The sequence below is a fragment of the Epinephelus fuscoguttatus genome, linkage group LG17, assembly GCF_011397635.1.
Source record: "Epinephelus fuscoguttatus linkage group LG17, E.fuscoguttatus.final_Chr_v1".
Taxonomy (NCBI): Eukaryota; Metazoa; Chordata; class Actinopteri; order Perciformes; family Serranidae; genus Epinephelus; species Epinephelus fuscoguttatus.
This window is the reverse complement of record NC_064768.1, coordinates 2,585,555-2,600,554: the sequence shown is the minus strand read 5'-3', so window position 1 is coordinate 2,600,554 and position 15,000 is coordinate 2,585,555. Positions and strand designations below refer to the sequence as shown.

Here is a 15,000-nt window from a genome sequence, read left to right as displayed (position 1 = left end):
ACAGTTTACAAATGATCTATTGACTAGTTATAACGGATAGTTATTATAAAGTGTTACCAGTTTGTTTACTAACACTGCTTTAGACGATAGAGACCTGATATTTAACAGTCCGCATTTAATTCTCTTGTTTTGTCTTTCTGTCACAGAAGAGGTTTTAATTTTTATGAGGTTGTTATGCACAACTCCTCTTTGTTTAATTTTAGATTTAAATAATTTAGGTGGTCGGGGGACAGACACCGTTTCTATAAAACTAAAACAACTATGGCTGGGTAACTGAACTAGAAGCTCAGAGAGGCGTATAGGACTGCGTCTCCGAGTCCTGGTCTCAACTCTGGGTTGTCAGGGATTTAAATTACTAATAAAGTTTGCCAGGTTACTAGAAATGAGAGCAGCTCCATCCAAAGTGGGATGAATGCCGTCTCTCCTAATAAGACCAGGTTTTCCCCAGAAAGTTTGCCAATTATTAACGAAACCCACATTGTTTGCTGGACACCACCTTGACAGCCAGCGGTTAAATGATGACATGCGGCTAAACATGTCATCACTGGTCAGATTTGGGAGGGGTCCAGAGAAAACTACGGAGTCCGACATCGTTTTTGCGTATTCACACACCGAGGCAATATTAATTTTAGTGACCTCCGATTGGCGTAACCGGGTGTCATTGCCGCCGACGTGAATAACAGTCTTACTGAATCTACGTTTAGCTTTAGCCAGCAGTTTTAAATTTGATTCAATGTCGCTCGCTCTGGCCCCAGGGATACATTTGACTATGGCCACTGGTGTTGCTAACTTCACGTTTCTCAGAATAGAGCTGCCAATAACCAGAGTTTTATCCTCAGCGGGTGTGTCGCTGAGTGGGGAAAAGCGGTTGGAAATGTGAACAGGCTGGTGGTGAGCCGTGGGCTTCGGCTTGGAGCTGTGCTTCTGGCGAACCGTAACCCAACCTCCCGGCTGAACGGGAGTTACCGGAGGACAGTTAGCAGAGGCTAAAGGCCAATTTCCACCACATGCGTGTTGGATGCGTCTCCGCTCCGGCACGGCAGCGGAGCCGATAGGATTCCATTCTAATCAATGTGTATGTGTTTCCACCGGCTGCGGCTGTGCTGCGTTCCGGCTCCGTCTCAGCTCCGGCACTCCAGAGCCCTCCGGAACAGATACGCAGGACTTCTATTTTTGCCAGACGCCGGAGCACAACGCAGCAAATCAGCACAGAGCAGATTGTGCGGGGCAGGAAGTCGTGCACAGAAACACGATAAAACATCCGGTTAATTTTCAAAATAAAATACACAGTGTTCACGGCGGATCATATTTCACTACACTACACCTTAAAAACTACATAATGGGCAGAGGCAGGCCTGAAGTCAACAGGTCAGAGGTTTTCATAAGTCATTTCACCCCGTGAACACCATGGACGAGGAGATATTAATCATGGCAGTGCACCGAGATGTCTTCCGGCGGAGCTGCACCGCATCGCACAGCAAATGCAGCCGGTGGGTATTGACGGTAAGCCTCGCCTCCAATGCAGCAAATAAGCTACACTTATTACAATTACCACTGTCGCTAAAGGAGGCATAGGCATAACTGAACATTTGGCACACCGAGCAAGAAAGAGCAGAGGGAGAAGCCATCGCTAACTGTAAAGCTAATGTAGCTACCAAGGCTAGTAACGTGCAAACAACAGCTAAGAGATTAGCGAGAAAGTCGTAGAAAGGAGAGCTATAAGTGCTTATACAGAACCAGTGTGGGTTAAGACTTGAAGTAGACGTTAAAGCAACGTTAAAGCAACTGAAGCGAGAAAGTAGGCTCGTTGAATTCACTAGAGCAGTACAGAGACGCTGTCACAGAAACACCGGAAATGACACAAATCGCTTACTGCAATACGTCAGCACGTCCACCATTCCAATGACAGAGAGAATTGAGAATTTACTGTAGCTACTGTAAGGATAAGTTTTAAAATGTATGCCTTAACGTAAGTGTATCGGTGACATGTAATCTTTACATGTCATCCCTCTTTTATTGTTTTCTCCAACTAGGAGGACCATTCTTTGAATTTTTACATCAACACAATGCACAACACATTTTATCTTATAATTATTTATTTATTTATTGTATGTAGTAATACAATTCACATGAATAACACAAGGGTGTACAATCCTTGTTCTTTGTTAGTTCTCACAAATACAGCATCTGCTGAAATAATACCTTATACCTCTCATGTTGGCTTTGAGAAATATTTGCCATCAAGAATTGTAGACATACAGATGAAATATTCCAGTATGAGGATATCTGTGGAAAGTTTAAAATTATTTGTAGCCACAGAGACATTTGCAACGCTTAAAAGGCTGTTTAAACCAGTGTATTTACATTTAAAATACACTGGAAAGCTATATGCTGAAGATAACATTCATACATCATTTGGCAGAAAAGTGCAAGTCTGTAACCTGCAGAGAGTAATCAGCCAGTCCTAACATACAATAAAACCTTAAGGATAAAAACACAATAACACTAGAACCTAATTTCTATTGCAGTAGTTATAAAAAGAAGAAGATAGGTTAGAAAACATGCAGAACAACCAAGTCAGTCAGTAGTAGGTCTACTGACTATTTTCTCACCATGAATTTAAAGCTCCTCTTAGTTTGTTACTTCAGAGATCTCAGAACTCCTGTTCCAAAAATTCTATTGTTATCAATAAATATTATCAGTCCCTGAGGGCTGAAATCCTATTGTTTTTGCTCTGTTTACTTATTAGTATTCTTATTATTAACACGCAGGGTTGAAACCCTATCATTTTTGTGCTGGTTTATTATTACTATGGGGGTTCATCTGAAGGTTTAAAACCTTATTGTTTTTGTGCTGGTTTGTTATTAATAGGGGATCAAGCTTGAAGGGCTGAAATTTTCACCAATGACTGGAAGTTGTGTGCAAATGCGGCCCAAGAAATATTTGCCCAATCAACCTGACAGTGGCGCTGTTAAAATTCTTTATTATTTATTTAAATATTGGAAATGCCACACCCCTCACCCAATAAGTTGGACTGACTTGAAATCTGACAAAAAAGTCCAGCTCAATGTGCTCTACAAAAAAGTCTAAAGAACCATTAAAAGTCAGTTTGAAAAGATTACACCATTTTGAATTTTTTGAAATTCACATTTTGACATCTCCTAAACCATACAGCAGTTTGACATAAATCAATTTTTCTGTATTTTTCTGTGTTATCATTATAAGAATAACTTAAGAATAAGAATAATTTTATTCATCCCCAAGGGGCAATTCAATGTTCAATATTGCACCAGGCTTATCTTAAGTTATCAAAAGCTTGTTGATTTCTCATTGCATTTTGAAGATACTGAACAAACTGGACTTTGACCCTACTGATTAAAAAAAAAAAAAAAAAAAAAGACCCATTTCTAAATTGTCATTTGAGTACCATGTCATCATTGACCAAATTCTATCAGGTTTGTGTGCAGGTCACAGCACTGAATCTGCTCTTATCAAAGGAACATACAACCTTTTATACACAGCTGATGCTGGTGATTGTTCAAATTTAATTCCTCTGGATTTGAGCTCCACATTTCACACTGTCGATCACTTGTTCTTATTGAAAAACCTCTAAAAGTAGGTCGGTATCAGGACCACTGCCCTAAAATGGTTTAAATCCTATTTATCAAACAGGCCTTTCTCAGTAGCCATGGGCAATGTCTCCTAACAAATGCCTCCTCTGACCTTTGGTGTTCCTTAAGGCTCCATCCTTGGCCCCTTCATATTCTGCATGCACATGCTACCACTTTGACATCATAAACAAAATCCAGTAACCCAGTACCATTGCTATGTAGATACATCAATATATGTCCCATTAAAACTGTTGAAGAATGCAAGAAGGCAATTTAATGAAAACAAATCAGAAATAATTCTCTTTGATTCACAAAAATCATCCCTATTTACAGAACCATCTTGGTCTCTTGTCTGCAAATGCCAAACCTGTACCCAGAAAGCCCAGAGGGATATTTGACAGTGACCATGCTTATGAAAAACAAATTACAAAAATTGCCCAGTTCTGATTCTATCAATGAAGGAGCATATCAAAGGTCAAGTATTTTCCTTCTGGGCTTGATCTCAAGATCTTGATCCCAGTCATCCATTCTTTTAACTCTTCCCTGTTAGATTATTGTAACTCATTGTATTTAGAGTTCAGTCTAAAAGTAATCTCATGCCTTCAGCTGGTCCAAATGCAGCTGCATGATCATATCATCCCTGTGTTAGCCTCTCTTCACTTGTTTTAGACTAGAGTTTACGATTTTACTGATCTCTTTTAAAGCATTTCACGGTTTAGCCCCCAGCTACATTGCTGAAATGCTGTATGTCTATGAGCCAAGGTGCAGCCTCAGATCCTCAGGTGGGGCTCTGCTGACTGTTCCTCAGTCCTGGCTAAAAACTAAAGGTGACTAGTAGTGATGTGCGAGTCTATTGTTTTTATCTTGTATTGTCATTGAGTATTCTGCTCTTTTATTTTTGTTTGTTTTTTTCTAATTGTTTAAAATTTGCCTCAGTGCAGTCTTCACGGTAGTTAATTCCCTACATCACTTATCTGTTGTATTGTAGGTATTTATGTTGTTTTTTTTTTCTTTTCGTATTTCTTAAAACTGCCTGATTTTATTTGCCTACATCCTGCATTGTTTTAGATCCTGGTTCAATCATGCAAAGCACATTGTAACTCTGTTTTTAAAAGTGCATATATCTTTGATATAAATAAAGTTTATCAACCATATGTTCGTTTTTTACTAATTTTTCTGTGGAACATTACTGGGCCGAGCTTATCCAAGTTATTTAAAGCTTTTTGATATCTCATTGCATTTTGAGGATATTGACCTATGAACCTTAAAAGCAACATGGTTCAGCACATAAATAGACCTGACACCACCACCTTTCAGTCAATCATTACAAAACTTGCAGGATATGTCCACATTAAGTGCCGAAAACATGCCTGAAAAGTTTTATTTAAAGGAGCAATAAGCGAAATTCATCATTTCTAGATTGAAGGAATTAAAAAAATGCTATGTGAAGAACTAGAGGTGTAATTTCATCTGGAGTATAGCATGACCTCACACACCCTCTCTCTGTGTTGATCTCCAGCCCATTGTTTACAAGCCGGTCAGGCTGCGCGTTCATGTACGTCCATGTGAATCCCCAGCCCCCCCTCCTCCTCCTCCTCTCGGAGCCCTTGGCCCTCCCTCCCTATAAAAGGCTACAGCCGGTGAGCAATGGCAGTGCGTATTTTCGAAATGAAATGGTAGAGAGCGGAACGTCCACCTGAAGACGACCAGGATCTGACATTACCTCTAAAGAAACAACGGTTGTTGGCGAAGAAGTTGTTGGATAAAGAAAGGGACAGAACTCGGATTAACATTGGCATTGCATTTCCAAGGTGGAGAGCACTGCAAGAGCTAAAGGGGCTACAATCTGACTCGGTGCTAGCTCTTCTTCTCCTGGATAGATACAACATAAAGTCAAATGTCTGTTTTAATTAGTGTTACAGTAACGTTAGGCACATGTCGCTATGTCGATTCAATTAAATTTAATGTTACAATCGTAGCATGGGTTAATGTCCGGAGCTTGAGTTATTAGCGGCTCGGTCCCAGCAATGGGTCAGGCATTTCGGTTGTGTTAGGTGAGTAGCCTGGCAGCTCAGCTAACATTTGCAATTAGCATTGTAAAATGTAGCCTGGTGGGCAGCCTGGCGGCTGTGTTTAGCTATTCCCCTGCCTACTTCAGTGATGATGGTCCCTGTAATAAATGCAATATATTTGCCGAAATGGAGGCGAGGCTCAGTGACTAGAAGAGCTGGTAGAAGCGCTCCATAGTTGCAAGCTACTCCAATAGCTGTAGTAGCTCTAGTGCTAACTCTGGGAGCTAACGCTAACATTCCTCTCCTCTCCGTGAGCCTGCCAGGCTCCACGCTAGAGCTCGCCGGATCCGAGAAGCAGGCTCCCGGAACATTAGCATGGCAGCCGACTGGTGCTAACACTAACGTCCCCACACTTCTCGGCTACGACTCACTGAGCCTGGCGGAGAAGCGTGGGGACATTAGCACTAATGGGCTGCCATGCCATGCTCTCCTTCAGGAGCCCTCTCCACCTGGGAAAGGCCACGCCGATGTTGACCCTCGTTTTTTGAATTCGCCGGTCATGTTGCCTTTTTGATTCCCTTTTGCACTTTCTTGGTGACGAGGATTCCGTTTCCCGTGATGCTGCATATGCATGATCCTGCATTATTCTCAAAGAGTGGGACTTTGTTATGCTGCAGTAGTAGTAGCGGCGCAGTGATGTGAAGAGAGGGATGAGGTGTGTGAGGTTGAGCCACTTGTCAGTTGTCAAAAGACATGACGTGACTGGTTTGTTTTGATTTACACCCGCCCCAACAATCCTACATTGTAAACACAGCCAGCATGATGAGGAGGGGGTTTGTCAACTCGCGTCACGTGTGTCTGTGTAGGAGCCTGAATGAATACTCCATGAAGTATCGGATGACATGGTTTCATCAGTATTATCATAGCTTTTTGGTACACAGCGGCTACCGTTGTTGCAATACGCGTTTGAAACAGTGAGGCGCTAGAGTGCGCTATCCATTTGAATGCAATATATGATTTCACGTTAGATGGGAGAAATTCCTACACACTCTGTCTTTAAGCAATGGTTGTATTGTTTAGTGTAAAATGTTCAATGAGTGAGTCTTGGACCAAAAACTTAGGAATCTTAAACAAAGGACTGACACAGCTGTTATTTTTAGTAGTTTCAACTTCTACTGTAAGACCTGGCAAAGACAAAACCTTATATGATAAGCTTTGATTGATTTAGATTGTGCTTGTTATGTATTTTTATGGTATTTCAGAATGGGTTGTGGCTTACTGATCTTAATGGTGGCATTGGATAGAATTTTTTTTTTCCTCGTTTTAAGGAGCATCATTTTTAGCTTTTAAGAATTTTCAAAAGTAGCAGTGTGACTTTGACTGCCATATCAAGGTTATGGTTAATGCTGTCCAACAGTCAACAGGGAAGGACTGGAGTCTGTCAAACATGATCAAGACACCTAAATTACCTACAAAAGATGCAAATCTGATTTTTAAAAAGTATTTTTTTGCAGAGCTTTTTGTATTATTGTTGTTTTTTTAATACATAAACTAAGTACTAATAATTATTTCAGTATTTCACACCCCTGGTCAACCAATCCAAAGCATAAAAAAAAAATAAAATAAAACAACTCACTGTCACAAGCCATCTACTCCACAGACAAGCAGCTAAATAAACATTAAGACTAGCAGAAAAGGTAGACATGCGCTTTGTTGGAGTCGATCAGTTTATATTATAATCAACTATAGTTTTTAAAGCTTATTAGCAAAGTGTAACTTGCCAGGGATCAGATCACCTCTGGAATACCTTGAAGATCTGAAAAACAGAGAACAAATCAAAATTCAGCTCTTGATTCTACAAAAAAATCATGTTTGCATTAATTATGTACATTTCTAAGCACTAATTCCATCAGTACAACAACGGAGTCATGTCATACTCATTACTCTTATATTCGCTTAATGGTATTCTTCTTCTTATTATTATTATTCTTAATATCATTATTATTATTATACATTTATTATTTTTACTATTAAGTTACTGTCAATTAAACTAAACATATGCTGCACTGCTGTTCTTGTGCTATAATGTGACACATCTGCAGAAAGTTATTCCTTTGGTTGATATTTTCTCAGTTGTACTAAGAAAAGCAGCACAGCAAGTGAATGGAAATACATTGTAAGTAAAATAGTATTTGCTTTAATAAGGAAGTAGTGGTAACTATGACACGGCCTTGTTGCAGGACTGATGAAATAGGTGCTATTGGTGGTTAGTAATGCTATATATTTACTCTATTACTGTCATAATGGGAGGAGCAGGTAGACGTATGGATCAAGACACAGATAAAACAGATTAGCAGGCAATAGGCCAAGTTCAATATCTAATAAAGAAACTAAACTTACAGAGAGTCCACAAACAGGCAGGAAGCAAAATGAAATGCAACAAAACCTCCAGGAATGCAAAAACACAAAACACTAGGAATGGGCACAGCACTAGACACAGGAAACGAAACAAAGGTTACGATATTGAAACCCTTGTTCTATTAGCACAGCGGAACCCTCTACTGCAGTGTTTCCCAACCAGGGGTACACGTACCCCTAGGGGTACGTGAGCACATTGCAGGGGGTACGTGGAAAAATTAAGAATTTATTTCCTGAAGTCCTGGCAAATAACTCCATGAAGCCAGCCCATTTACAGCGACACCAGAGCACCAGACACTCGGAAAGTGTCGGTAAAACTGAGGAATTTTACAAACGTAAGCTGTCGGAAGACAGACAAGACAGCAAGACAGACTGTAATGATGAAAGCCACGAGTGTGTCAAGCAAAGCACTGGAGGCATCTTACGCCGTATCTCTGCTCGTGGCGAAATCAAAAAAGCCTCACTCAATTGTTGAAGAGCTCATTCTCCCTGCAGCAGCGGTTATGGCTGAAATTATGATTGACAAGAAAGCAGCCGACACACTCAAGAAAGTCCCCCTGTCGAACAACACCGTGTCCCGTCGGATTGATGATATGTCAGTTAATATTATTGGACAAGTGGTGAAAAAAAAGAAACAAGCCGGTCAGTTCGCTTTGCAGCTGGATGAAATGACAGATGTGAGTGGTGATGCTCAGCTCCTGGCCTTCGTTCGTTACAAAGATGTGTCGGACATAAACAAGCATATTTTATTTTGCAAAAAGCTGCCAGGAAAGACAACCGGGGAAGAAATGTTCCAGATTATAGACAGCTTTTTCAAAGAACACGATCTACAGTGGAAAACCTGCAGTCACATCTGTACTGATGGCGCAGCTGCGATGACGGGAAGTGTGAAGGGACTTTTTGGACACGTAAAAAATCCCGACATTAAATGGATGCATTGTATCACTCACCGCGAAGCACTGGCAAGTAAGCGAATGAGCCCTGATTTAAGTGCTGTTATGGATGATGCTGTGAAGGTGATAAATTTCATCCAATCCCGGCCACTGAATCACAGACTGTTTGAAACTCTTTGTCATAAGAGCGGCACAGAGCACGAACAGCTATTGCTTCACACGGACGTCCGCTGGCTGTCCCGTGGGAAAACACTACTCAGACTTTATGAACTGCGCAGTGAAGTTTCTGTGTTTCTGACGCAGCATCTGCATCCTCTTGCTGTGGTGTTTGAGGATGCTGAGTGGGTGGCGCGCCTGGCGTATCTCGCTGATGTGTTTACCAAACTTAACGAGCTCAACCTGTCGCTTCAGGGAAAGGAGTCACACATCCTGAAAATGTATGACAAAGTTAAAGGATTCACAAAAAAGCTCAAACTATGGGAGAAGAAATGTGATGAGGGAGATGTCAGCTGTTTCCCACTACTTGATTCCCATCTTGCCACCACTGATGTTGCCAGGGGTCCAGTGGTCAAACTGGTGCAAGCACATCTGTCCAAACTCTGCACGGATTTCAGCCAGTATTTTCAGGACATTGAAGAAAAGTCAGAAAGACTGGATTGGGTGAGGAACCCATTTATTGTGAGTGAGAGCTGCAACAACCTTCCTGCAAGGCTGCAGGAGCATCTGATGGATTTATCATCTGATCAGGGACTGAAAATGACATATGCTGAGAAGACATTGACTGAGTTCTAGTGTGATGTGGAGAAGGAGTATCCTGAGCTGGGAAAACATGCACTGATTGAGCTTTTGCCTTTTGGTTCTACTTATATGTGTGAAGTGACCTTCTCAGCTTTGACACACATTAAAACCAAGCAGAGGAGCAGACTGGATGTGGAGAATAGCCTGGTAACAGCTGTTTCCACACTGCCCCCAGAACTATCAAAGCTTATGAAAGACAAGCAAGCTCAAGTGTCTCATTAAATCTCAGATGACTGAAGAAAAGAAAGTACAACTGATACAGTGAGTTTAAATAGTACTCTTGTTAAGTGTTTTGTTCCTGATTTTTAAAGTTTAAATGCCTGTTTAAAGGGGACATATTCAAAGAAGCTCCTTTTGTGGTAAATGTCATAAAAGTTATATATAACCAGGGCAGGTTAATTATTTGCTTTGTATCTATTTATTTATTTATATTACTTATTATTTTTATTTATTCTTATTTTTTTCTAATTTCAACTTAATTATTTTTCTTTAATAACAATATAATCATAATATATTAGTATTAATAATACAGCATTAATAATACAAATGTTTACTATAATATTATTTCTTATATTTATCATTTTTATTGCCTTGAAGGCAACATAATTTTATGTTTAATTTGAGTTAAATAAGAAGATAATGCCTGAATATTAATTGTTCAATTTAAGAAGATGAAATAAAATGACTTGTGCTGAATATTCAGTTGTGTTATGTTCTACTTTTGGAGAATCATGAACACGTATGAGTGAGGGGGTACTCATGGTATGACAAAAAGGCTCAAGGGGTACACAGGACAAAAAAGGTTGGGAACCACTGCTCTACTGGACTCTATGGGTAATACTCCTCCAATCACAAGCACCCATTTGCCCACTGAAATCTAAATCAACATGGCTGGCCAGTCACCCTATAATATATAAGGCAGCACACAAGGCGGTTGTCAGTGCTCACTCACAGGTGTTTCCCCTGTGTCAGGGGCCTGAAGTGTTGGCGGACCAAAAGCATGAGGAGTGACTATTTCTATTAAGTTCTCTTCTTTTTTTCTGTACTTCTTTCCCAACTGTTATTTATGGGATAAAGATGCAGATCTGTTGTACTCTATGCATTTTACTGTGCACTCATCGTCTGATTAAGTAAGGGACAGTGACCGAATGTATTTGTACACTTTGTCTATGTCTAATGTATTTTTACATCTGTCTCATAACAAGGGATGGCTACTCAGAGTGTCTTGATGCATGTTATTTACTTTACTAGGCATTTATGATCCAATTGTTAATTGAGGGACAACCACTCAGTACTTTATTCTTCGTACTCTGTACTTGTGATCCGACTGCTAATTGAGGGACAGCTACTCAATGACTTTTTGCACTTTATTTTTTTTACTGTGCATTTGTGATCTGATTGTTAATTGAGGGACAGCAACTCACTGACCTTTTTGCACTTTATTCTTCTTGCTGTACACTTGTGATCTGATTGTTTTATGAGGGACAGCTACTTAGTGACTTTTTCATGCTTTATCCTTCTTACTGTGCATTCGTGATCTGATTGTTAATTGAGGGACAGCTACTCAGTGACTTTTTTGCACTTTAATTTTTCTTACTGTGCATTTGTGATCTGATTGTTAATTGAGGTACAGCTGCTCATTGACTTTATGCCGCTTATATCTTGTGCATTTATGATCTTGATTGTTAATTGAGAATTTGTTACTTATTCTGCTCCTTTATGTACATATGTTTACTGTTTACTGTGTCTTTCTTTATGGACACTTGTGATCTGATTGCTAATTAAGGGACAGTTACTCAGTGACTTCTTGTAAGTTTTTTTTCTGCGCAGTTATGATCTGATTGTGAATTAAGAATTGGCATATACTCTGCCCTTTATACACACACCATTGCTGTTCTCAGTGCACTTGTGATCTGTTGGGTAATAGAGGTACTGTTACTCAGTAACTCTATGTAAGTCTTTTCCTGTGCATTTATGATCTGATTGTTATCCGAAAATTGTGTACTTTATCTGCCCCCTTAAGCACACACGTTTTACTGTTGTTCACAGTGCCTTTTTTGTACGAGCAGAACTTATTATGCATATGTATACCTATTTTTGGGTTATCCACTGCTATTTTGCCGTGACACACTTGTTTAAGATTGTTGTATTGTTATTGTGTTTATTCCTTGCCTGTGAGTTGGCACTATATTGTATGGCGGAAGTGTAAAGTGTCTTTCCACACACCTGCGCTGATTGCTTCGAGCGTACTTAAACGCCACTTCCGTAACCTGAGTTACACGCTGAAGAAGACTTTCTGTCAAAACGTCTGTGTTTCTGGTATTGCCATCCAAGTTGGTTTATTAAATTTACCAAAAGGACATTTGTGAGTGCTGGCAGTTTTCCCTTTTTCGGACCAAAAGCATTGCCTGTAGCTTGAGGAGGTTGATGTGTCAGACCTCCATCGGAGACCACACCACACCTATAACATATTAATAGACTGTCTCCACCATGGCGCTGGAATTAATGGCACTGCTCTGAACTGGTTCACATCCTACCTCAACAATAGAACCTTCTCCGTAAACATAGGCACACTCTCCTCTCCCCCAGCTACTCTCTCCTGCGGGGACCCACAAGGTTCAGTCCTAGGTCCCATTCTTTTCTCCATCTACATGCTTCCCCCTGGTCAAATCATTCAAAAATATGACATCTCTTGCCACTGCTATGCTGATGACACCCAGCTCTATCTTCCCCTCAATCCAAACTCACCAACATCTTCATCTGCATCAGTGAAATAAAGTCCTGGATGGCAGTAAACTTCCTTCAACTAAATGAAGCTAAATCCGAAAACATTCTCTTTGGCCCCTCTGACAACATCAACCTGATATCCAATAGTCTTGGCAACCTGTCCACTCTTATCAAACCTCATGTCAAAAACCTCTGTGTCATTTTCGATTCTGCACTCAAGTTTGATAAACAGGTCAATTCAGTAGTCAAAGCCAGTTTTTTCCAGCTTTGCAGTATGTACCCCAAAGGGAGCAAGGAGCAAAAGTCAAACAGAGGGCAGCAAGTCTCACTGCATTAACAAAGAGAATGAGGCTGCAACAACTCCCCCTTATCAAGCTTTGATCAAATATTCTCCAAGAGAAAGCAAACTGCTGTCTCTGTTGAATGGTTTGATCTAAACCCAAACTGCATTGGGTGCAAACCGAATGGGCTGGTATTAAGGTGGTGTGTCAGTTGTTCAGCTATATGTTTCTCTGCTATTTTGAACATGACAGGTAGTATGCTGATTGGTCTATAGTTAGATACTTCAGAAGGTTGACCTGCTTTGTAGATGGGGATTATTATAGCTTCCTTCCATGCTCCTGGAAAAGCCTCTTCACTATAGGAATTGTTAACAATGGCTGATATTGGTCCAGATAAACTTTCATTGAATGTTTTTAGGAGCATTGTGTTTAGACCATACACATCCTTGGCTTTGGAGTTCTTAAAGGAATTTATAATTTTTATGACCTTAGTTTCAGTGATTTCACACAACTCAAAGACAGGTTGATTGTGATCCACTGGGGTCATATTCAGATTAGAAGGGGATCTCTGTTGCAGAGTCCGCACTGACTCCACAAAGTAGGAGTTAAAGCTTGCTGCAATTTCAGGTCCGTCCTGTGTAATACTACCATTCACACTGATTTCTAGGCGCTTTTCCCCCCAGTATGTTTCCCAATCAGCTTATTCATATTCTCCCAAATCAGTTTGGAATCTCACTTTGCTTGGTTAATGATATTAATGAAAAAATTAGCCTTTGCTTTCCTTATTTCTCTTGTAACCTTATTTCACAGTCCTACAAACTTTAGTTTATCAGTGGTCAGTTTTGATTTTATGGCTGCTTTCAGTGCCACATCCCCCTTCCTCATCATTTTATGTAAATCATCACCTATCCATGGAAGAGTGTTTGTTTGTCTACAGCTAGGTTTTGTTTTCCTCATAAAAGTATTCATTACACGTTGGATGGTAGACAAAAGGGTCTGACAGTCAGAATCAGCATCAGAATTAGACAGAATATTATTCCATTCAATCCCTTTAATTGCATTTTCAAAAGTATGTTGTTCCCCCTTAGGTATTCGAGGTTGACTACTAGGCTTTCTTGCCCCAGGACTGAAATGCTTATTGGACAGTTTCCTAACAATAAGGGATAAATTATTGTTGGATAACCCAGTAATCATATTGAGAGTCTTGACAATTCTCTCTGGCTTATTAGTGAATATTAAGTCTATCAGTGTTTTGGAGGACTGGGTTATTCTTGTCGGTCCCGTAACAAACTGTGTCAAATCAAAGGTTTTTGTAATTCGTTTAAGAACACTTCTACTGCATTTGTCTTCCCGGTTGCAGTTTATGTCACCCATTAATATTACCTCTTTATCAAAATTACATTCTTTTAGTAGATTGTTTAATTGATCAAAAAACTAAATTTTAGACAAGGGTGGTCTGTACAGGCCAACAAGAGTAAGAGACATTTGGGGAGATAGTGTAATATTCAGTCCAATGCATTCAAGTTCATTTTCACATCGCCACTCAATGTGACTGCAGCTGATGGTGTCTCGGACATAAGACATTAATACATCATTTTGATTAGTTGTTGACTTGTCGCATTGTTTTGATTGGCTGGCACTGCTAGTGTTTGCCTGCTACTAGCGGTGTTTACAATGTCCAGTTTAATTACGTTACCCATGACCTGCTGTGGACGGTGGTCTCTGATCGTGACTTACTGTGTAGTTGGACGGCACTCACCGATTACAGCTGGGAGAAAAAGTGGTGTAATAATACACATATTGATATTGTTGAACCATTCAGACAAGGGTTTGGGTTGCTATGCATTACGAACTGAACAATATGTTGAACTGTCCTATTATATCTGGAAAATAAAATGTATGGCTTAGATTGTATTTAATATAATGTTCTCAATGTTCTCGCACTTGCTCAACAAGGCAGTCTACATTTTGAAACAGGCAACATGCTGTCTGCCCCTCCCACCCTGAAATGAGAACTTCCTACTCCAGTAAGACATGCTGGGAGGCAGCTATGCTAAAAACTAGCTTGTTGCAAGATTGTTAGTTTGATGGCAGTCGCTGATGTTTTAATGTTTTGTTACATCAGTTTTGCACAGACTAAAAATCAGCAGGAAGACATCTAGTTAACATTAGCTCTAAGCAGTCAGTGGTCACAAATAACAGCTGACAAAGTTTGCATTGAGTTACATTATGATGCGTTCAAGCTCTCTTTGTAAAAATG

General features: G+C 40.0%; 1 protein-coding gene across 2 annotated transcripts in view; it reads right to left on the bottom strand.

The window, feature by feature from the left end:
• Positions 1 to 2,071: 2,071 nt before the first annotated feature.
• LOC125904253 (rho guanine nucleotide exchange factor 2-like) overlaps positions 2,072 to 15,000 on the bottom strand; it is a 281,117-nt gene continuing 268,188 nt past the window's right edge. The window contains exon 23 of one of the 2 annotated variants that reach the window (XM_049601542.1): positions 2,072 to 7,439. In XM_049601542.1, the coding sequence (XP_049457499.1) occupies positions 7,411 to 7,439 (29 nt within the window). In that variant the 3' untranslated portion in view covers positions 2,072 to 7,410. The remainder of the gene's footprint in view (positions 7,440 to 15,000) is intronic. The other variant, XM_049601541.1, reaches the window with a different exon arrangement.